This window comes from Hemiscyllium ocellatum, chromosome 9 (genome assembly GCF_020745735.1).
Source record: "Hemiscyllium ocellatum isolate sHemOce1 chromosome 9, sHemOce1.pat.X.cur, whole genome shotgun sequence".
In the NCBI taxonomy this organism is placed as follows: domain Eukaryota; kingdom Metazoa; phylum Chordata; class Chondrichthyes; order Orectolobiformes; family Hemiscylliidae; genus Hemiscyllium; species Hemiscyllium ocellatum.
The window spans coordinates 73027078-73052545 of NC_083409.1; the positions used below are offsets into that span (position 1 = coordinate 73027078).

At 40.3% G+C, this 25468-nt stretch overlaps 1 protein-coding gene across 1 annotated transcript in view; it reads right to left on the reverse strand.

Annotated features, from left to right (window-relative positions):
* nrd1a (nardilysin a (N-arginine dibasic convertase)) overlaps positions 1-25468 on the reverse strand; it is a 107746-nt gene that overhangs the window by 63970 nt on the left and 18308 nt on the right. The window contains exons 3-11 of the mRNA XM_060830451.1: positions 24720-24801; positions 22585-22738; positions 17966-18039; positions 16276-16371; positions 16055-16177; positions 14849-14906; positions 13617-13690; positions 9636-9705; positions 4658-4735 (exon numbers count right to left, since the gene is read on the reverse strand). Of these exons, the coding sequence (XP_060686434.1) occupies positions 4658-4735; positions 9636-9705; positions 13617-13690; positions 14849-14906; positions 16055-16177; positions 16276-16371; positions 17966-18039; positions 22585-22738; positions 24720-24801 (809 nt within the window). The remainder of the gene's footprint in view (positions 1-4657; positions 4736-9635; positions 9706-13616; positions 13691-14848; positions 14907-16054; positions 16178-16275; positions 16372-17965; positions 18040-22584; positions 22739-24719; positions 24802-25468) is intronic.

Here is a 25468-nt window from a genome sequence, read left to right on the forward strand (position 1 = left end):
GATGCTGGTACAACTCAACATTTAAAAGGCATTTGGATAGGTATATGAATAGGAAGGGTTTGGAGGGATATAGGCCGGGTGCTGGCAGGTGGGACTAGATTGGGTTGGGATATCTGGTCGGCATGAACAAGTTGGACAGAAGGGTCTGTTTCTGTGCTGTACATCTCTATGACTGTCAGCAAACTCAGCAAAGAAAGCAAATTAAGATAAACAATTCTTTTTCTAACAGAGTTGTGTGAAATCACCAAAAATAGTCAAAAACCCAAAGGTTGGATTGATTTTTAGTACATGGCAAAGGTGAATAATAGAAAATGGTAAAGGGAACATAGAAGGTAAAAGTAACTAGCAAAAAAACATAATCAGACTGCAAAAGTTTCTATAAGTATCTGAAAAGGAAATATTCAACTAAGATTGTGCTCCAATTATAGTCAGGATAATTTATAATGGGGAATAGAGAAATGGCAGTGAAGTTAAATGATTACTTTGTGTCCGTCTTCATTGAGAGATATACAAAAGTCTCCCAGATCCAACTGACTAAAGAGAATGAGAAATTGAAGGTTGTGTTGGAGAAATTAGTGGTTGATGAGTCCTGGACCTGACAGTCAACATCTCATAACATTGAAAGAAGTAGCTATGCAATCAGTAGACGTACTGATGACGACCTTCTAAAACTCTATAGATTCTGAAATGGTTCCTGCAGATCAGATGATTGCAAATGTCACTCCACTACTTAAGAATAGACGAAGGGTGAAAAATGGAAAATTGCATCAGTAAAATGCGAGAATCTATCATAAAGAATGTGATAAATGAACACTCGAAAAACAAATGACCTATAGTGTAGGTCAATGTGGGGTTTTGTCAGCATGGATTTGTGAATGGCAAGTTGTGTTTGACTAACCTGTTATGTGTATGAGGATGTTATTAACTGGATTCATAAAAGGTAATTGGTTTAATAAACAAAATCATTCACTCATTTGCAAGCTGTGACTAGTGGGGTCTCGCAAAGATCAGTACCCAGTTATTCACAATACACAATCATCATTTGGAGATGGGGACCAAATATATAATATTTCCAAATTCATGGATGATACAAGGTTAAGTGGGAACATACAGTTTGAGGGAAGTGTAAAATGGCTTTAAGAGAACGCGGACAGTGAGCAAGAACACTTCAGATGAAGTATAATGTTGTGATGATACTACCTCTTTAAGAGGTGCATTTTTCTCTGGTTTTGAGGAGAGGAGTCGAGGCAGAGGTCACAAACAGTCTGCTCCAAGCCAATAAAGTAAACAGGTTGTGAGGCCTCGGGTTTTATTTAAAACCCTGGAACAACAGAAGCAGCCTGAATGGTGGGTTCAAGCTTCCACAGAACCCCAATTTTTAGTCTAGCTGTAGCTGTAGGGGTTTAAAAGCAACTACATCTCCTCTCTCTCTCTCTCTCTCTTTGCTACAAATAGAAGCTTGGGTTCTCTTCTTGCTGCTAGAACTGCATGTGAGACAATCTATTGTAATGAATTTTTCTTTACCAAGGATGTGCTTGTAAGATATTACTATATTGGAACAGTTAATGAGTAGCTTAAGTATTTCAAGAGTTACCATTAAGCCAATCTTTTTTTAAAATTTTGTCTGCATTTTAGCTATAGTGTATGAATAAAGTGTGTTTTGCTTCAAGCCTGAAAGTTTGACCAATCAAATTGCATTTAGAATGCAGTACCTGGCACTTGCCTTTAAAATAAGAAAAAGTTAGGGTCTAGGCTATTTCCGTGACATGCTTTCAGGGGATTTGGTCTGGTCCATAACAATGTAAACAAATGTGACACTATCTACTTTGATAGGAAGATTTGCAGAGTAATTCGCAAATAGTAAGAGGTCAAAAAGTACAAACGGACCTGAATGTCTTTGTCAATAAGTCACTGAAGAGGACTAAACAGATAGAGCATGTAATTAGACAGGTTAACGGTACACTAATATTTCTTGCAGGGGGATTTGAATACAGGATTCTTGCTTCAATTGTATTGGAATTTGGTTACATCACACCTGAAGAATTGTGTGCAATTTTGGTCTTTTTACCTTAAGAAGGAAATTATTGTCATAGAGAAAGTGCAATGAGCTATCCCTGAGATGACAAAACTACCCTAGAATGACTGGGTAAACGGAGCCTGCATTCTCTAGAGTTTCAAAAGAATAAAACCAGACTCACTAAAAACTATAAAACACTTAAACGGATCAAAGGGTGGCTGTAGGCAAGAGGTTTCCTCGCGTTAGGAAGTTAGAATCATAGGAAACTATTCAAAATTGATGGGAGAGCCACTTTGGACCAAGGTAAGGTTTTTTATTTACTTATAGGGTTGTGAATCTTTGGAACTCTCTACCCTACAGGCCATGGAAGCTCAGACTAAATATTTAGAATGGAGATTGACAGCTTTCTAAATACCAATGAGGTAAAGAATTTTGGGATAGTGTGGGAAAATGGCACTGCAGCAGATGATCAGCCATGATTGAACTGAATGGCAGAGCATGCTTGATATGCCAACTAGTCTACTCCTATGTTACTTTTTATTCCTATGTTACTTTTTATTACTTAACAATCTGTCTGATATGCGTATTTCTGGTGGAGGCTTAATGCTATCAATATATTTTTATTGTCGAAATCCATTAAGCACCTTGGATTTTTTTTTGTTAATTTGAATTTGCATGTAATTGTAAAGCAAAATCTAAACTATCAATAAATAACCTCTTAGTCCTGGGTAATTTGGTTTTTCAGCTATTGAATTAATGATTTTTATTTTAAATTATATCATCAATGTGATTTCAATTACACAGGAAATGATGTACATTGTTTTGCATTACAAAGCACTCTGACATAAACACTGACTTCTTAATTTAGATATGGAAACAAAGAGTACATGTGACCACATTATATTGGGGAGGTGATGGCCCTGTGGTATTATCGTGAGACTATTAATCCAGAAACCCAAGCAATATTCTAGTGAGCTAGGTTCGAATCCCATTAGAACAGATGGAAAAACCTGGAATTAAAAGTCTAATGATGATCATAGAACTATTGCCGATGATCAAAAAAACCAAGTTGGTTTGCTAAAGTTGCTCTTGGAGTCCTTAACAATGACTTTGGACACCACAAAGTGTCATAGCACCGTGTGGTAACTTCCTCCTAATTACTACGTACTGCACACCTTGGCTGATGAATCACTTCTCCTCCACTTTGGACACCACTTAGAGGATGCACTAAGTGTAGCAAGGGCACTGAACTCACTCATTGAGAGTACATTCTATGTCCACCATGAATGGCATGGCAGCAGCACTACTGATCAGTATGGGAATCAAGGGTTATGGTGAAAATACAGAAAAGTGGATATGAGCAATGTTGGCTCAGCCATGATCCTAATGAATGATGGAGTAGGTTCAAGGGGGCATGATTCCTGATGAAGGGCTTATGCTCGAAACGTCGAATTCTCTATTCCTGAGATGCTGCCTGGCCTGCTGTGCTTTGACCAGCAACACATTTGCAGCGGCAAACAGCCTAGTCCTGTTTCTATTTCTTATGGTTTAATAGACTGAACTCATTGAAGAACTCCATATTAGGCAGTTATGAGACACCATGGGCCATCAGCTGCAGCAGAATCACGATCTGTAACCTCGTGGCCTGGCATATACCCAACTCTGCCATTACCATCAAGTCAAAGGATTAATCTCAGTTCAAGAAAGAGTGCAGAAAGGCATGCCAAATGCAATATCTAAAAATGAGGTGTCAACCTGGTGAAGTTACCAAATAGGACTATTTGCGTGCCAAACAGCATAAACAGTAATTGATAAACAGAGCTAAGCAGTCCCACAACCAATAGATCAATCTAAACTTTGCAGTACTGCCACATCCAATCATGAATGCAGGTGGACAATTAAACAAATGATGATGACGACTGCACAATTTTCAGCACCATTCTTGGCTCCCCAGACAGTGAAGCAGTGTATCTCCAAATACAACAAGACCTGGAAAATGCCAGGTTTGGGCTGAAAAGTAGCAAGTAAAATTCATGCCACACAAAATCAGGCAATGATCATCTCCAACAAGAGAGAATCTAATAAGTGTTCCTTGACGTTCAATGGTATTACCATTACTAAATCAGTCATTATCAACAATCTGGGGGCTTAACATTGACCAGAAACTCAACTGAACTAACCACATAAATACAGTGGCTACAAGAGCAGTTTATAGGCTAGGAATTCTACAAATAACTCACCTGACTCCCCACCTACAAGGTACAGGCAGGAATGTAATGGTATACTCCACTCCCCATTTGCCTTGATGAGTGTAGCTTCAACAACAGCGAAGAAGCTTGATAACATCTTGGCTCAAAAGCCTGGAACTCCCTCCCCAACAGCATTGTGTTCACCTACAGCATATGGATCACAGTGATTCAAGCAGGCAGCTCATCACCAGCCTCTAAGGGCAACCAGCAATGGGCAACAAATTCTGGCCTAGCCAGCAACACCCACATCTCATGAATGATTTTTTAAAAATATATTGCAAGATTTTCCTTTTCAATGCAGTAAATTATAGCAAGATCAACAATAAAAGTTATTATGCATCATAAAACATTATTGCCATCTTTATCCAACTTCGTAGTATGAAGCACTTACCTCGTTCGAAGGAGGGACAGGATACTGCCTGTACCTTCATGTCCTATTAGCCATGATATATAGTGAAGTGGTTTAATCCTGACAACAGATTTTAAAACATACATAAAATAATGTTGTAAATATCAGCATGGAAACAAACTGCATCCTAATTTGACCAATGTTGCCATTAAACTACTACTTCTATATCAATGAGATTTTAAGGTACCTATCAATTTAAAAAAAGAAAATCCTGATCATGATGTGTGTAAAAGCTACAATTGCAAGTCTACGTTACTATATGTATTGGTTACACTTTGTAAAAGGCATAGTATAATTCCAGCCATATTAAACCATTTATAAAGGCTGTCATTGGCTCCAATGATTTTGAGTGAAATTTTAGAAATATCTGTACCTTTCCATAATATCACAAAAATATTTTGCTCATCTGCATAGGAAGCAGACGTTTAAAGCATGAATCCGAAATTGTACATATAATGTTCAGTTATCATTTAGTGACAGTGATTAGGGATTCTTTAGTCTTGCATCAAGAATTCAGGGAGCTAGACAGTAGATTAAAAAGCAAGACTGAGAAACTTGAAAGGGTTCAGAGAAGATTTGCAAGGATGTTGCCAAGATTAGAGTGGTGTTGGAAATATACAGCAGGTCAGACAGCATCCAAGAAGGAAGAAGATCGCCATCATAGAATCATAGGTTTCAGGCAGGAGCCTTTCGTCAGCAGGAATGAGTTTGGAAGCCTCGGGGATGGAGAGATAAATGGGAGGGGTGGGGCTGGGGAGAAGGTAGCTGGGAGTGTAATAGGTGGATGGAAGGAGGGATAATGATGGTAGGTCGAAGTAGAGGCTGGAGTGGATAGGTGGGAAGGAAAATTGACAGGTAGGACAGGTCATGAGGATGGTGCTGAAATGGAAGTTTGGAACTGGGGTAAGGTGGGGGGGGAGGGGAAATGAGGAAACTGGTGAAGTCCACATTGATGCCCTGGGGTTGAAGGGTTCCGAGGCAGAAGATGAGGCGTTCTTCCTCCAGGCGTCAGGTGGTGAGGGAGTGACGGTGGAGGCGGCCCAGGACCTGCATGACCTCGGCAATATGGGAGGGAGAGTTGAAATGTTTGGCCACAGGGCAGTGGGGTTGAATTGTGCAGGTGTCCCAGAGATGTTCATTGAAGCGCTCTGCGAGAAGGTGTCCAGTCTTCCCAATATAAAGGAGACCATATCAAAAGCAACGGATGCAATAAATGACATTTGTGGAAGTGCAGGTGAAACTTTGATGGATGTGGAAGGGTCTTTTGGGGCCTTGGATGGAGGTGAGGTGAGGTGAGAGGTGTAGGCGCAGGTGGCAGGGAAAGGTGCCAGGATAGGAGGATAGGTTGTTGGGGAGCAAGGAACTGATCAGGTAGTCACGTAGGAAACTGCCTTTGCGGAAAGCGGGTAGGGATGGTGAGGGAAATATATCCCCGGTGGTGGGGTCCATTTGTATGTGGCAGAAATGTCGGCGGATGATGCGGTCTTTGCGGAGGTTGGTGGGGTGGAAGGTGAGGACCAGGAGTTCTGTTCTTGTTGCATTTGTCGGGGTAGGGTTTGAGGGTGGAGGTGCGGGACGTGGATGAGATGCGTTGGAGGGCATCTTCCACCACGTGGGAGGGAAAATTACTGTCTTTAAAGAAGGAGGATATCTAGTGTGTGGAACTGGTCCTCCTGGGAGCAGATACAGCAGAGGCGGAGAAATTGGGAAAATTCTGAAGGACAGAATTAATACCCACTTGGACAGGTAAGGATTAATTAGGGATAGTCGGCATGATTTTGTCGGAGAGAGGTCATGCCTAACAAATTTGTTGGAATGTTTTTGAAAATGTGATTAAATGTGTGGATCAGGGAAGTTCAGTCAATATAGTTTATATGGATTTTAACAATGTTTTCGACAAGGTCCCACTTGAGAGACTGAGTGAGAAGGTTAATGCACAGAGAATTGAAGGGACCTTGGTGAGATGCATTAAAAACTAGCATAATAATAGCACACAGAGGCTAGTGTCAGAAGGCTGTTTGATTGACCAGAAGCCGGTGTCGAGCAGTGTACCACAAAGATTGGTACTGGGATCCTTAATGTTTTTATACATTTAAACAATATAGATGGAAATGTGGGAGAAATGTTAAGCAAATATGCAGACAACATCAAGACTGGTAGAGTGGTTAATAGTCAAGAAGATGGTTGTAATTTACTAAAAGATATAGATAGGTTGGTCAGACGGGCAGACCAGAGTCAGATGGTATTTAACCTTAATAAATGTGAGGTGATGCACTTTGGAAGAAGTAAACTGAGGGCATATTTAATGAATGGCAGGACACTGGGTCACTTAGAACAGAGGGACCTAGGGGAATTGTTCAGAGATCCCTGAAGCTGGCAGAGCACGTAAATAGCTGAAACATGTGTTGCTGGAAAAGCGCAGCAGGTCCAAGGAGCAGGAGAATCAACGTTTCGGGCATAAGCCCTTCTTCAGGAATGAGGAAGGTGTGCCAAGCAGGCTAAGATAAAAGATAGGGAGGAGGGACTTGGGGGAGGGGCATTGGGAATGCGATAGGTGGAAGGAGGGTAAGGTGAGGGTGATAGGCCAGAGAGGGGATGGGGGCGGAGAGGTTGGGAAGAAGATTGTACGTCAAGAAGGCGGTGCTGAGTTCGAGGGTTGGGACTGAGATGAGCTGGGGGTGGGGGAGGGAAATGAGGAAGCTGGAGAAATCTGCATTCATCCCTTGTGGTTGGAGGGTTCCTAGGCGGAAGATGAGGCGCTCCTCCTCCAGGCGTCATGTTGCCATGGTCTGGCGATGGAGGAGGCCAAGGACCTGCATGTCCTTGGCAGAGTGGTAGGGGGAGTTAAAATGTTCAGCTATGGGGCGATTGGGTTGGTTGGTGCGGGTGTCCCAGAGGTATTCTCTGAAACGTTCTATAAAAAGGTTAGTTAAGAAGACTAATGGGACACTTGCTTTTATCAGCTGTGGCATAGAGTACAAGAGCAAGGAGGCAATGTTGGAGATGTACTGAGTTTTAGTCAGGCCACAACTGGTCACATCACTACAGGAAAGCTATGACAGCACTGGAAGGGGTACAGGGGAGGGTCACCAGGATGCTGCCTGGGATGGTGAAATTGAGCTGCAAGGAAAATTTAGATAGGCTTGGGTTGTTTTCTTCAGAGCAGAGAAGACAGGGAAATTGGGAGTGGGGGGGGGGGGGGGAAGCATGACTGAGGTGTGTAAGATTATGAGGGGTATGGACAGGGTGAAGACAGAGCAATTGTTCCCCATGGTTAAGGGGTCAATCATGAGAGGACATAGTTTCACAGTAAAGAGCAGGAGATTCAGAAGGGATTTGAAAAAAAACTTAACATTCAGCTGGTGGTGGAAATTTGGAATGAACTGCCTGAGAAGGTCGTGGAGGCTGGAAAGCTTACAACTTTTAAAAAAAAGTCAGGATGACCACTTCAAATAACATAATATTCAAGGATATGGGACAAGTGGAGGAAATTGGGATTAGAGTACATTTATTGGTAGTTGTGTTGGTATAGACTCGATGAGCCTTTTCTGTGCTATATGAATTTATGAATCTATGAATCATTTAGTGCATACTGCAACATGGTTCAACTAAGCAATTTAATACGACTATACTATTGTGCATGACACTACAAAAATATTGGGATGAAGTTCATGCCATACCACATCGGCAGCCTAAAGTATAAGAAAGGAAGATATGAGAGAATCATCACTTATTTAGCAAAAGGCAGCTTTAAGAAAGCATAAATGATTTGAAAGCATATGTGAGTCAAATAAAAGTGCTAATAACATATCAGTGGAGGTTCCCAAACAACATCTCTGCTGACCTTCAATGATTTTAATAGTACTTGATGAAATTAAACTGTAGCACTGTCAGGAGTGATCTCAACTTACTAATACTTCCTCAGTATATAAAACAAAAAGAAGATTTGACTTATTTAGCAATCCTTCAAAAAAATGGCAAGCACACACACAGAAGTAGAATGGAAAAATTACATATAGTCAGATCCTTCATTTTTATTTTGCAAGAATTCCTGTGCATTCCCTCTGCAACTTGAATCTGTACAGGAGATGTGATGAAAGAGGATCCACTGAATCCTGAAGTGTATCTTTAAAGGGCTGATGATCAAAATTATTAGAACCAATCCCATCCCTCGTATAGGAAATTAAAAAATAGTACTAGTAATGGCAGTCACTACAGTTCTTACAAAAATTTCAACTTCAATTTTATTTTCATTTGTGCGATGGGTTGGCAAGCAAAATAATTGACACAAAATGGCAGAAATATTGATTATACACTATCGGAAGACGTAACAGAGAAACTAGCAGTGCAATTGTCTCAGCCCCCACATGATGGCTTGCAATGAAGATTTTACTTATAGTAGATGCACAAAAACTTGACTTGTTGACACTCCATGGATCTCTGCCCAGAGTGGAACATGCACTGTGCTCAAAAATAGCAAACAGCAAATGGGACATAATCTGCAGTACTAAAAACCTCATCATCTTCTGCATCTGTAAGAACTAATCAACTGAAACACATATGCACTTTTTATTACATAAAAACACTTGGCTAGATGCTTCAATCATGTTGAGTTCCTCCCTTAGATGGCAAGCAGACTGAATATAAGTCATTGATTGTAATGTAGCCCAAAATGAACAATATACATATGAGCTTGAAACAAATAGACTTACTGCATATATGTTGAAAGGAGCTAAGATAAAAATAACACAAGAAGAAATGCTAAAAATTGGAAATAAATGCAGAGCAAACTTGAAATACACAGGCCAGTTAGCATTCATAAAAAAGAAGTTATGATTTTTCTGGTTGATTAGTTTCCGAAAGTTGCAAGTAAAACATTGAAATACTTTTCCACTGGTTTATATTTAAATGCTGACAAACTCTAAGCATCTTGTTTTTTCCCAATAACAAAATATTATACCTGTAATACTGCTTCTGGGGAGGAAGTGCCCAAGTTATATTCAGAGAATGAACTTTCTTCACAGGGACAACTGGAAGATAAAATGGTTCAATATTTCATTTAAATGAAAAGAATCTTTATCAAACATGCAAGTGTAAACAATTATGTTAAAATTGTTGTATATAAGACATAATTTTTCAGGTACTTGTGTGCTTGGCAACTATTTCACGATACAATTTTAAATAGTGAAATGTTTATATGCAAACTTATTTGAAGATTAAGTTAAATTAATGTTGAATGCAGATGCAATAAAGCACTTCAAAATAACACTCATTAGTCAGAGACTTAGGATAGATCTTAAAAGATCATAAACTGACAAGAAGATAATGGGGTATTTTAAAAATGGAGTGGGCTGAGAGATAGTAGGTGAAGTTCAACGTGGAAAAATATGACATGATATATTTTGGTCAGAAAATATGGAGATGAAGACTAAAACAAAGGGTACTACTCTAAAGGATATGGAGAACCAGACAGACCTGGGTGTTTATATGATTAAGTTATTAAAAGGTAGCAGCACAGATTGAGACAGACAAACGAGGTGGCGGAAATGGAGACGGATGTATATGGAGGTTGGTGGGGTAGAAAGCATTGTCGATCACACCTGGGGGGAAATTGCGGTCTTTGAAGAAGGAGGCCATCTGGGTTGTACGGTATTGGAACTGGTCCTCCTGAGAGCAGATGCGGCAGAGACAAAGGAATTGGGAATATGGGATGGCATTTTTACAGGGGGGCAGGGTGGGAGGAGGTGTAGTCTAGGTAGCTGTTGGAGTTGGTCGGTTTATAGTAAATGTCCGTGTTGATTCAGTCGCCCAAGATAGAAATGGAGAGGTCTAGGAAGGGGAGGGAGGAGTCTGAGACGGTCCAGGTAAATTTGAGGTCGGGGTGGAAGGTGTTAGTAAAGTGGATGAACTGTTCAACCTCCTCATGGGAGCATGAGGCAGCGCCGATACAGTCATCGATGTAGCGGAGGAAAAGGTGGGGGTGGTGCCAGTGTAACTGAGGAAGCTGAACTGTTCCACATATCCGACAAAGAGGCAGGCATAACTGGGGCCCGTGCGGGTGCCCATGACTACTCCTTTGGTTTGGAGGAAGTGGGAGGATTGGAAAGAGAAGTTGTTCAGAGTGAGCACCAGCCCAGTCCTCAGGGTGTCAGTGGAAGGGTACTGGTCAGTATGACGGGAAAGGAAGAAGCGGAGGGCTTCGAGTCCTTCATGACGGGGGATGGAGGTGTACAGAGACTGCATGTCCATGGTGAAGTAAGGCGTTGGGAACAGGAGAAGCGAAAATCATGGAGGAGGTGGAGGGCGTGGGTGGTGTCCCGAACGTAGGTGGGGAGTTCTTGGACTAAGGGGGACAGGACCGTGTTGAAGTATGCAGAGATGAGTTCGGTGGAGCAGGAGCAGGCGGAGACAACGGGTCGGTCGGGGCAGTCAGGGTTGTGGATTTTGGGCAGGAGGTAGAAACGGACTGTGCGGGGTTGTGGGACTATGAGGTTGGAGGCGGTGGATGGGAGATCCCCTGAGGTGATGAGGTTATGGATGGTCTCAGAGATGATGGTTTGGTGGTGGGAGGTGGGGTCATGGTCAAGGGGGCAGTAGGAGGATGTATCCGCGAGCTGGCATTTAGCCTCAGCGGTATAACGGTCGATGCGCCAAACTATACCACGACTCCCTTGTCTGCCAGTTTGATAGTGCGGTTGGGGTTGGAACTAGGAAGTAGAGGGCTGCACGTTCCGAGGGTGAAAGGTTGGAATGGGTGAGAGGGGTGGAGAAATTGAGGCGGTTAATTTTGTGGCGGCAGTTGGCTATGAAGAGATCGAGGGCAGGTAAGAGGCCAGCACAGGGTGTCCAGGTGGATGGGGTGTGTTGAAGGCGGGAGAAGGGGGCGTCAGAGGGTTGGCGAGAATCCTGGTTGAAGAAGTAGGCGCAGAGGCAAAAGCGGCGGAAGAATTGTTCGCTGTCTCGCCGCGTGTTGAACTCGTTAATCCGAGAGCATAGGGGAATGAAGGGGAGGCCTCTGCCGAGGACTGAACTTTCATCCTCAGAGAGGGGTACCGAAATCAACCCAGATGGTCTCCTTCTTCAAAGACCGCAATTTCCCCCCAGACGTGATCGATGATGCTCTCCACCGCATCTCCTCCACTTCCTGCTCCTCCGCCCTTGAGCCCCGCCTCTCCAATCGCCACCAGGACAGAACCCCACTGGTCCTCACCTACCACCCCACCAACCTCCATATACATCGTATCATCTGTCGTCATTTCCACCACCTCCAAACAGACCCCACCACCAAGGACATATTTCCCTCCCCTCCCCATCAGCGTTCCAAAAAGACCACTCCCTCCGTGACTCCCTTGTCAGGTCCACACCCTCTACCAACCCAACCTCCACTCCCGGCACCTTCCCCTGCAACCGCAAGAAATGCAAAACTTGCGCCCACACCGCCCCCATTATCTCCCTCCAAGGCCCCAAGGGATCCTTCCATAACTGCCACAAATTCAGCTGCACCTCCACACACATCATTTACTGCACCCGCTGCACCCGATGTGGCCTCCTCTATATTGGGGAAGACAGGCTGCCTACTAGCAGAATGTTTCGAGAACACCTCTGGAACACCCACACCAACCAACCCAACCACCCCGTGGTTCAACACTTCAACTCCCCCTCCCACTCCACCAAGGACATGCAGGTCCTTAGACTCCTCCATCACCAGACCATAGCAACATGACGGCTGGAGGAAGAACGCCTCATCTTCCGCCTAGGAACCCTCCAACCACAAGGGATGAACTCCGATTTCTCCAGTTTCTTCATTTCCCCTCCCCCCATCTTGTCTCAGTTCCAACCCTTGAACTCAGCACCACCTTCCTAACCTGCAATCTTCTTCCTGATCTCTCCGCCCCCACCCCCACTCCGGCCTATCACCCTCACCTTAACTTCCTTCCACCTATCACATTTCCAACGCTCCTCCCCCAAGTCCCTCTTCCCTACCTTTTATCTTAGCCTGCTTGTCACACTTTCCTCATTCCTAGTGGTGTTGAGGAGGGTTTAAACTAGCTAGGGGTTAGCTAGTTGGAAAGAAATAAACCCAGTAATAGAAAGTAGAATTCCTGAAGAAGGGCTCATGCCTGAAATGTCGACTCTACTGCTCCTTGGATGCTGCCTGACCTGATGCACTTTTCCAGCAACACATTTTCAGCTTGTATAAGACATTATTTTGGCTCAGCTGGAATACTGCATACAATAAGGATGGCACACTTTTGGAAGAATGTGAAAGTCTTGAATTGTGCACAGAAGAGATATACAAAAACAGATCCAGAGATGAAGTCAGATTGATGAAGCTGGGACTTTTTCTTGAAGAGGAATCTAAGAGGAAATCTGATTCAAGAATTCAAAATCATGAGTAAACAGAGCAGATAGGGACAAAATGTCCATACTCATGAAAGGATCAAAAACAAAAGGGCACAGACTTAAAGTAATTCATAAAATGAGAAAGGGGAGAATGGCACGAAGTGAAATGTTCATTTGGAAAACCAGCGCAGACATGATTGGCCAAACGGTCTCCTTCCGCACTATACCAATTTTGTAACATCCTGAAGGAAGTCATGCAAACTTGAACACTTATTTACAACTATGACCATTCAAAAATCCTTTTCTTTAGAAAAAACATAGCTAACCTGTCCAAAAACTTCAAAGTATAGTGGTGCCAAACTAGAACTGAATGGATAATGGTTTCCTTTCCCTTTATTTAGTCCAGTGTTGTAGTTAAGAAGCAATTAAACTATCATCAGCTATTAAACTTAGTAACAGAAAGCATAACTCTATACTTATAAATACGAAAGTATATAAACAATTTGTAAATATTCATTTAACAGGTTCACATTTTCACATTGAGCTATTAAGGCATTTCAAGAGAATATGGTACCACTAGAAATTAATTTATACATACCTCTATAAAGTTTATTAAAAGCAGATGTTTCAAAGGGATCCCTGAATTCGGAGAAGTCTGGTTTGGGTAGACCACTTCATACATGCGATATGAGGAGAAAAGAAAGGTATGCTTTGTAACAGTTTTCAGAAATTAGTACTGTTGTTCACATTTCACTCATATAGAACAATTTTAATTGATTTGCTGTACCAAGATGCAGATAATAATCCCATTTATCTGATCACATTCAAAAAGCTTGACACCATCCAAGACAAAGTAATTTCCTCGATACAGATCCATCCATCACCCATACAGTGCCTTGACCGATACAAGATTAAACTTGCCAAGTCTCCTTCAACGACACCTTCCTTACTCACAATTTCTACCACCTAGAAAGCCAAAAGCAGCTAATGCATGGGAATACAACTACATACAAATTCTTTCCAAGTACAAATCGCCCTCATTTGGATATATATCATCATCCTCGAACTCCCTTCCTAAGAATCTACTGGGAGTACTGTTATACAAAACCAAACTACACCACAGGCACTGCAGTGGTTCAACACAGCAGCTCATCACCTGTTCTCAAGGACAATTAAGAACAGGTATTAAATGCTGGATTTGCCAGTGACAGTTATATTCCAAGGACAAATTAGGAACGAAAAGCTGTTTATGACAAGTTTTAAAGATAAGTTTTAAACAAGTTTGATTTGCAGAGTCAAGGCATTCTTTAGATTTGCTTACAGGTGTTATTAGACTTCCTCCAATGACTGTAAATTTACTCTCCGAGTGCAGAATTATACAAACTAAAGAAATCTCTGATTCAGTCTCCAGTCTGTCCTGTGCATTTCTCAGGCAATTGACAGTAAGTTTTATTACAATGACTGAGCCTTCCTGTATGAAGGATGGCATGGTGTAAGAGGAAAAATAGAGTGTTCCTCATCACTCCTCAGTGATTCCCCACTTGAGGGGGTTATCAAGGAAAAGTTTATGCTCACAAAGCCCTCAGAATGAAATGGCATGCGAAGGGTCATTGTAATAAATATTCATACATAAAGGTTAGCCACCTGGTTAAAAGATTAAATATAGACCGCATCCCAGAGAACTATACTCCAGCAACAAATCAAAGCTTTATGAAAAATCAAGAAGAAAGTCATTAGAAAAGCACAAATATTCTTAAAAATATAAAAAAAAGGAATGTTTGCCAGTATTTATTTTCTATCATATTTCATAATACAAAGAATAGGTCTTACTTGTTTGGTACTTGAGAAAAGATTTCCTTCACCCAAGCTTCCAAAGTATCCAACGTTTCTACAATTGGTCAGATTAAATTAGCAACAAATCAATCACATCACTGTTTGTGAATCAACATTTACATTGACCAATGGAAATAGTGGACAAGATGGCCAGCCCAGTTGACAAGATAGCAAGTATATGGTATGGAATCATGCCAAAAGCATGGGTTCAACCTCCATAACATCTTTGGCGGTTCATGGAGGCCCACATTCTTGACTTTCCCATGTTGATGGTAAGTGGCACTCCTCTAGCTCCACAAGAGAAATATTTCTTTCAAGTGGAGGAAAATGCATTTCTGGTCCTTTGTAGACAATGGCTAGTTTACTATGTAAAGAAATCATAGTTGTAGTCTTGGAATATCTTGAATGTATACATACACTAATTCATCACTTTCTACTGGATTTGACTGAATCCATTTTAAATTTTTTTTTTATAAACTATGAATTCTATCCATTTCTATTGAACTATTATTTCCCAAACTTGAATCCTTACTGTAACAAAACAACAATATATGATCCCAACAAAATCATCAAGTATCTGTTGTAAAAAAAAATGTTCCTGCAGAAGAAATAAATAGTATGGAATTTACAGTTAACTATACTTAAATACTAACTACAATACCTGTTCCATGATTCTGTCCTAGCAGCCACGACTTTTAAATTTTTCAATATTTTTAATCATTGCAGACAGAGAGACATGGACAAATACATCTTTAAGCTAGGGAGTTATAGAGTCTTGAAAGGTAATTGAACTAGGACAGACAGTTATAATTCAATCATTTTACAACAAGCAACATATCCTATGTCTGCATTTCATAAATTATGTTGAAAACCACTCAGTTTAATTGCTAAAAATCTAAATATAACTGTGCATATTTCCTGTCAACTTTTTTATTATAAATATGTGTCCACATTTGTTATTAATTCCTAGTAAACCTATCAGAATGGAATTACACTATCTGACTAGTGTAAGCACTAAGATATGACCACTGGCACAATTCTGCAAGTAAAAAAAAAATCATGATTCCACAGTCAGTTTTCATTAGAAATTATATTCGTCATTTGTCAAACAGCTTTGATGAACACGTAGTACAACAAGCATTGCGGTATGGCCTAAAAATGAAACGTATATCATACCATTTAAAGTGAGCACTCAATATTCACCTTTGGACTGGACAGCCAGAGTCATGTAATGAGCAGAATAATGTCGCTTACAAAACTCTTTAAGTCTTGCATAAGTGTCGATGTTACTCTCTTTTGGCATAAGTTTCAACGTCTGAGAATTTCCTATTGATATTATAGATGAATATTAATTCACATAATAAAAAGATAAAATTAAAACATTTAAGCTAGATCAGCAAAGTAAAGATACACAGCCATCTTACCCCAAAAGAATTTTCCCATGGGATGGCCAGGCCTGGCAAGGCTTCCAAATAACAGTTCTTTCCTGCTAGAATCAGATGGCGAAGCAAGCTGGAATTCTACCCAAAAGAAGAATATGGAAGTGGTCATTAAACATTAGCTTCTTCATCCACACCTGTAACAAAGACTGCTGGGAACTATGACAGAGTATTCTTTTACACGCACAAGTTCAACTAACTGCAGCAGCATGACAGAGTTAGGAGTAACAGATCTTTTTCAGCGTGGAAAGATGCATCTGGTGAAGTACCAGAAGGTTCACTCCTGCAATGTTAAATTTTTTAACCTATATTCATGACTTGGAGGAGGGACAAGTGTAATGCATCCAAAATTACAGAGATACAAAAATAGATTGGAGGGCACATTGTGAAGGTATATAAGGAATCTCTAAAAAGGATATAGATGTTGAGTGTATGGAAAAAAAATATGGAAGATAAAATTTTATGCAGAGAAGTGTGAAGTCATGCACTTAGTCGGAAGAATCAAAAGGCAGACTATTAATACAATGGAGAGACGCTCCAACAAAAAAGTCCATCACAGAGAGATCTGGGTGTTTTTATATATTAAACCCAAAATGTTAACATAGAGAGCATCAGAGGCTGAGGGGTGACCTTATAGAGGTTTACAAAATTATGAGGGGCATGGATAGGATAAATAGGCAAAGTCTTTTCCCTGGGGTAAACTAGGGGGCATAGGTTTAGGGTGAGAGGGGAAAGATATAAAAGAGACTTATGGGGCAACGTTTTCACACAGAGGGTGGTACGTGTATGGAATGAGCTGCCAGAGAATGTGGTGGAGGCTGGTACAATTGCAACATTTAAGAGGCATTTGGATGGGTATATGAATAGGAAGGTTTGGAGGGATATGGGCCAGGTGCTGGCAGGTGGGACTAGATTGGGTTGGGATATCTGGTCGGCATCTGTATGACTATGATAAGTGCAGTAAATGATTAAGGAGGGAAATATTTTTTGTCCTTTACTGCTGGGGGTTGGAGTTTAAAAACAGTGAAGTCTTATTACAACTTATATAGTGTGTGGATGAAGTACCCAACAGAAGCACTGTACACAGTTTTGGTTCCAATATTCAAAGAAGAGATATCGGACATTGGAAGCTTTTTAAAAGAGATTCACTAGGCTGATATCTGGGATGAAGGGGTTGACTTTTAAAGAACGGCTCTTATTCGTTAGAGCTTTGAAGAATAAGGGCTGACCTTATTGAAATGTACAAGATTCTGAGGGAGCTTTTGAGGAGGTGTTTCCATTCGTGGGGGAATCTTGACCTAGGGGACATGGTTACAGAATATGTGATATGCACTTAAAACGGAGATACAAAATAATTTCTTCTCTCAGAGGGTAGTGAATGTCTCGAATTCTCTACCCCAGAGAATTGTGGAGGGTATACCACTGAAAGTTTTTAAAAAGAGGAGGTATATAGATTTTTGACAAATCAGGAAGTTGACAGCTCTGCTCAGTTGACAGGAGAAAGGAACCGAGGCCTGGAGCAGAAAAACCATGATGTTGTTGAATGGAGGACAGACTTGAGGGGCCAAATGGCCTATTCCTACTCCAATTTATGTCCATATTCTATTAATATTCATTACCTTTAACTGTAAGGCAATAGTAGAAAGAAAATGTACACACTGAGATTGTACATTACCACTATCCACAGCTTCTACTTCCCGATCAATAGTATCTCGAATCATTAATGGACCAATAAAGAACTGTGCCCATCTGGAAAAAATGCACAATAGATGAAATGTTTTTCAGGATACTCACAGACAATCAACAAAGTTCAGTTTTAGAAACGTTTTAATGTCATTCTCCTGCTACACTATTTTAAAAAAAGGAGAGATTATCTGAAATAGGCATGTCAGAAGTGGGATAAGCCAAATGCTTTTGTGCACAATTCTGTTAGGATATACAAATCTAATTCTTGTCCACATAAACAATGAAGATCAAAACAATTGCAAACTAGTCATATTGAACAAGTAATGTAGACAGCTGATGAAAAGCCTGTAAAACAATTTGGTTGGTTGCTGCTAGATTAGCTGTGCTACTGCCTAATCAGATAAACCTGGTATTTCATGTACAGAACAACAATGACAAGAGAAAATCATTAGAAATTTGTTGCATGTGGCCATCTGGTGGTGAGCCCACAAAGACTTCATAATATTTGACAACAAAACTTACTAAGAAATATTGGCCTAACAAGTTAGGCGCAAGGAATCCAAAGATCTGAAGGTGCAGGGTGAAGTTTTATTCTACGGTATTTAACGGTAACTCAAATTGTGAGAATAACTAACACCAGTAAATTCAAGTTCCTAATCAACAATAAAATAACTCACTTATAATCTATTTGTAATTGGTATTAATAGAAATAATGCCTCAAATTCTTTTGTCACGAGAATTCTATAACCCACTAACATTCACCCTGATACCAAATCGCCCTACTGTACAAAGCATGATCAACCTTCTGAGTCAACGTCACTCTTAACATACTCAATCTTTGTTTCTTTTGCCTTTAATACAGACTCCAGCTTACATGAAGGTGATAACCCTGATTTGAGAGTTACTCAGCTAAATCTGCAAGTGAACATGATGCTCTATAATTGTGCAAAGATTAATCTGAATCATTGAAGGAGATTGCACATAGATCAGTGGACTCAGTGTGTCTCATGGAATATCATTTAGCACAGGGAAATTAGATTAGATTAGATTACTTACAGCGTGGAAACAAATCCACACCGACCCGCCGAAGCGTAACCCACCCATACCCCTACAATTTACCCCCTACCTAACACTACGGACGATTTAGCATGGTCAATTTACCTGACTCACACATCTTTGGAACGTGGGAGGAAACCGGAGCAGCCGGAGGAAACCCACGCAGACACGGGGAGAACGTGCAAACTCCACACAGTCAGTCGCCTGAGGCGGGAATTGAAACCGGGTCTCAGGCGCTGTGAGGCAGCAGTGCTAACCAACTGTGCCACCGTGCCGCCCACAAATGTGGAGTTATGCACTTTAACATGAAGAATAAAAGAGCTGAATATGATTTAAAGGGAAAAAGACCAGAGAAAGCTGCTACACAGAGTGATTTGGGAGTCTTCATGCATGAATCACAAAGCTGACATATCATTTCAGCAGGTAGTAGAGAAAGCAAATTGTCCTTTCTTTTAAAGGGAATGGAAAATAAAAATAGAGAAGCCTTGCTAAAGCTAGAAATCACATGATACCAGGTTATAATCCAACAGGTTTATTTGAAAACATATGCTTTTCCTTCAGGAGTGAGGCTCCGAATGCTTGTGTTTTCAAATAAACATGTTGGACTATAACCTGGTGTCGTGTGATATTTGACCAACACCAGTACCTCCACATCATTGCTAAAGCTTTACATGGTACTAATACTGGAGTACTGTGAACAGTTTTGGTCCCATTATTGAAGGAAGTGCGTACAATTAAATTGGAGGCAGACCAAAGAAGATTCACTACTGATTACGGATTTGGAGGAGGAGTATGAAGCTCAAGTTGAATTTAGGCCTGTCATCAATGGAATTTAGATGAATGAAAGGTGACCTTATTAAAATATGCAAAATTCTTTGAAGGTTTCACAGGTAAATGCGGAGAGGTTACTTCTCACTGTGGAAGCATCTAAGCACAGAAAGCATATTCTCAGAGTAAGATGTCATCCTGTAGAGATGAGAAGGAATTTCTTCTCTGAGAGGGCAGTCAATCTGTGAAATTCTTTACTGAAGTACACTGTAAAGACTGGGCTGCATATTCGAGACAGAGATAGAAAAAACTTTTAATAGTGTAAGGGAATAAAGTGTGATGGGGGAAAAGACAGGAAAGTGGAATTAAGGATTATCAGAGCAGCGATAATCTAACTAATCTCTCACTAACTGGTAGAGTTAACTTGATGAACTTTTTTTTTTGATTAGACTTAGATTAGACTTACAGTGTGGAAACAGGCCCTTCGGCCCAACAAGTCCACACCGACCCGCCGAAGCGCAACCCACCCATACCCCTACATTTACCCCTTACCTAACACTACGGGCAATTTAGCTTGGCCAATTCACCTGACCCGCACATCTTTGGGACTGTGGGAGGAAACCGGAGCAACCGGAGGAAACCCACGCAGACACAGGGAGAACGTGCAAACTCCACACAGTCAGTCGCCTGAGTCGGGAATTGAACCCGGGTCTACAGGCGCTGTGAGGCAGCAGTGCTAACCACTGTGCCACCATGCCGCCCACTAAACTTCTGCTCCTCCATCTAGTAGCACCAACACTACAAGACTACTCCTGAACTCAGACACTATAAAGGCAAGATTTCACAGAATTACAGACATTTCAATATACAAGACTATTCATCCTAATGTTAAAGCTTTTCTATAACTCTACTTTCCATATTATGTCTTTTCAAGTTTATCTATTTAAAATAAAGTGTTAGATTCTGCCTCAATCATCACAAGAAGTACAATGAACTTTCCTCTTTTTCCCTCATTTCTTCCTCATTTGACATTCTTTAGTTATCTACCCACAGTCAGAACAACAGTCAGAACTTCATGTTTTGCTTAACTCTTTCTTCAAATCCTCTCCTCTCTCAATACTACTACCAGTCATCATCCCATCAATGCATCTCTTCGTTCTTTGGGAAATCCATATACAATAGAAAAACTTGTTGGAACTTGCAACTCACATGCTTCATCATCTAGTTTTTCCAACTCAAGTATGATCCAAAAACAAGTTCAAGCCCATCACTGGATATTTAAACTGATCGAAAACAAATTTCAGGCAGTTACTTCAATCCACCTAAGAACAATGAGAGCCAATATGGCAGTTGTGGCACAAAGGAAGTGCTGAATCCAGAATGATGCACATGCCCACTTTACACCTAATGTCTTCCGAATATGTCCAAAAGATTAATGTTAAATGAGACATTCAAAGATAAATGTGAGGTGGTGCAGTTTGGTAAAGCTAAGGGCAGGACTTATACACTTCATTGTAGGGCCCTGGGGAATGTTGCCAATCAAAGAGACCTTGGGGTGCAGGATCATAGTTCCTTGAAAGTGGAATTGCAGGTAAACAGGGTAGAGAAGGCGGCATTGGACACACTTGCCTTAATTGGTCAGTGCACTGGAGTATAGAAATTGAGATGTCTTGTTGTGACTGTACAGGATATAGGTTAAACTGCTTTTGGAATACTGCATTCAGTTCTGGTCTCCCAGCTATAAGAAAGATGTTGTGAAACTTGAAATGGTTCAGGAAAGATTTACAAAGGTGTTGTCGGGGCTAGAAGATTTGAGCTATAGGGAGAGACTGAATAATCTGGGGTTATCTTCCTTGGAGTGTCAGAGGCTGTGGGGTGATCTTAAAGAGGTTTATAAAATTATGGTGGACATGGATACGTTTAAAAGATGAGGTCAGTTTCCCAGTGTAGGGAAGTCTAAAACTAGAGGAGACAGGTTTAAGGTGAGAAGGGAAAGATATAAAAGGGATCTAAAGGTGACTTCCTCATGCAGAAGATGACGCATGTACGAAATTATCTGCCAGAGGAAGTGGGGAGGCTGGTGCAATCACAACGTTTAAAAAGAATGAGTACATGAACAGGAATGCGTTTAGAAGGATATGGGCCAAACGTGACTACATTAATTTAGGATATCTGGTCAGCGTTGATGAGTTGGACCAAAGTGCCTGTTTCCCTGTACAAATCTATGATTCTATAGATATTAAGACTTTGGGTTAGGCCCAATATGTAAACTGATATCCAGTACAGATGAAACTGGATTCACAAGGCAAATGAAACCTAGCACTGCTAGATATATATTGTTACACAAGTCACAAAATCTAAGTCAAAGCACACAATTAGTGGAATTAAATTACCACAGTGAAGTTTAAGGAGAAATCTGTGAATCAGCAGATATTGAGCTTTGACCGAACAACTCATTAAAAAACAAATAAAAAAAGGTACATGAACGTAGGTATATGGGAAGATATTGTTACATCCAATTAGTCATACAGTCCACATATACTTTTGATTAACACACTACAAAAAAAGTACTACATCAGAAAATATTGAACAGTATTAAATCAAAGCCATGTGAATAGGATGAATTGAGGAAACAAATAGTCTTGCCCTTTGACTAGTGGCTTTTTGTCTTTACTTAATGCTATCTGCATGAGCCCGGAAGTGTCTATAGCCACAAATGAAAAACGTAATCATTAATGACAGCATTGCAGGCCAAAAGCGTGGAGGTTACAGATACATGCTTACCTATCAAGGGCCTCTTTAAAATATTTTCTCTGGATGTCAAACTGAAATACGGTGTGCTCACAATCAGTAGACGCATTGTCACTACCACCATGCCTTTTCAGAAAAGCATCAAATCCATTTTCATCAGGATATCTTTCACTTCCCATGAAAACCACTACAAAAAGAATCAAATGCATACAAAAAATCAAGTACTGAGATCAGAAAATGTCCATTATTAACAGCAATGTGATTAACTCCTGATAAAAAGCAGTATTCTTTCAAGGAAAAAAATCAATTTGATTGAAAGGTTCAATTAAACTGTCAGGTTGAAATTGCACTTTAATTGTATAACCGCTCTGCAATAATAGCAGACTTCTGTGAAACACCAGTACTTACATATTAGTTGGCAGAATAATTTGGTCTGCACTTTAAGTTCCATATAACAGTTGACACAAAAATAAGTAGAAAGGAAGTACTGAGTACGATACAGAGTCTACACAGAGGGATATGGTACAGGTTGAGTTAGCAAAAACTTGGAAGACGGAATATTTTGTGAAAATATGAGATCATGAACTTTGGCAGGATGAACAGAAGAGCTGAATATTATTAAAATAGAGAAAAGCTGGAAAAAATCAGCAACACAGCATGATATTGGGAGTCCCAGCGCATGAATCACAAAAGACTAGCATCCAAATTCAGCAGGTAATAGGAAAGGCAAATGGAATATTCGTCTTTATTTCAAATAGATTGGAGTATAAAAATATGAAGGTCTTATTGAAATTATACAAGTCTATAAATATCATGTCTGTTCCAATCATCAAACATCCATCTTTTCTAATGCTATTTTCCAGCATTTGCCAGACCGCACCAGGAATACTGTAAACAGGTTTGGTCCCCTAATTGAACGAAACATAAAATTTGCATTGGAAGCAGTCCAGAGAAGGCTCACTCGGTTGATTCTGGATATGAATGGATTTGTTTATGAGGAGAGGTTGAGTATGATGTAGAGTATAGAAGAATTATGGAGACCACATTGAAACATGTAACATTCTTAGGGGGGGTTGATGGGTTAGACATGCAGAGGTTGTTTCCCCTCGGCTCCGACCAGAGGGCATAAGCTCCGAATAAGGAGTAGCCCATTTAAGATAGGGCTAAGAAGGAATCTTTTTGCTCAGAGGGTGATGAATCTGTGGAACTCTTTACCACAGAGGCCTGTCAAGACTGGGTATTTAAATACATTTAAGAATGAGACAGACAGAATTCTAACCATTAAAGGAATCAAGCATTATACGAATAAAGCAGGAATTTAGAGTTGAGACTTATCAGATTATAATGATCTCAAAGAATGGCGAGGCAGTCTTGATGAAAGACCTATCCCTGCTCCTCCATCTTATGGTCCGACCTCTACATTTATAACTTTAAATTTAGATTGTTGCTTTGTTACTCAATCTTTAAGTGATATGTTAAAAGGAAATGTGGTACATCAGCAACCACAACTATTGAAAGTCATCAGAAAAATCAAATACTACACTAACAAACAGATTTTCATCTGTAATGTTACTCCTAACTTACAAACCAGTTTCTACAATATAGCTTACATAATAAAATACTCTTGTGTGCTTCAATCATCAAAAACTAGTGGTTGAATAATAGTGGTTAGCTGTGGAACAAAAATCAAAAAAGGTAGATTGAGGAAGTACAAGTGGGCTTCACTCCAAAGTGTCTAGCCTTTGCAGCTAAAGATAATGTTGGCAACTTAAATTCTAAATGCCTTTATGAGAAGATAGGAAAGATGTGCTTGTGAACAACTTACATGTAATTTTCAAATTTAATGAAAAATCCTTAGATGGAAACTCTAAATTCAAGCAAATTTCTTAAATTACATTTATTTTAATTCCCTGAACATATCCTAAGATCGCTACAGATTGAAACATGTCTGAAGAATAATTTGTGCAACTAATCTAAATCAACTTATCAATGCAAATATCAATGCACTAGAAACACCACATTACATCGAACTTACAAGTTTAATATAAACTGTATCCTACCCAAAGTCCTACATCAGAATTAACCATTATAGCATTACCATATTAATACAATGTGACAATACTTAGCCCAAAATATATTAATGTTTGATTATAAACAAATTAACTCACTGTGTTCCAAAAAATGTGCCAGTCCTGGAAGATCATCAGGATCGCTAAAACTCCCAATTCCAACACAAAGAGCAGCTGCTGACTACAAAAATGAATGCCATTAGAAAATCATTGGTTGGAACAAAAAAGCATTTTTCCATTTTCTTCAGAATACAGTAGATAATTTCCTCCTAGGCATGTTACCGGAAAACAGTTTAGCCAAGCATCGAGACCTTGCGATCTTGCTGGATAATTCGAAATTCAGATAATCGAATGCCAGATAATCGAGGTTCCTCTGTACTCCAACTCCTTGAAATAAGGGCCAACATTCCATTAGCCTTCCTGATTAACTGCTGCATGTGTGTGCTAGCTTATTGAGTTTTGAGCACCTAAGTCTCAATACGTCACAGCTTTCTGCAATTTCACTCCATTCAAATAACACTGATTCCTGTGGAATCCCACTGGTCACAGATCATCAACTTGAAATATAATCTATTATCCCCACTCACTGTTTTCTACCCATTTGCCAATTCTCTATTCATGCCAATATACCACCACCAACACCATAACTTCAGTCTTATGGCTGAATCTTTTACAAGGTACTTAGTCTAACACTTTCCAGAAGTCTGGAGTGGGTCTTTTACTCTGAGGTCATTTATTACACCTGCCTCATTACCCATCACCAGATCCAAAAGAGACTGTTCTCTGGTTTGCTCCATGACATATTGCTCTAGAAATTTATCCTGATACACTCTATGAACTTGTCGTCA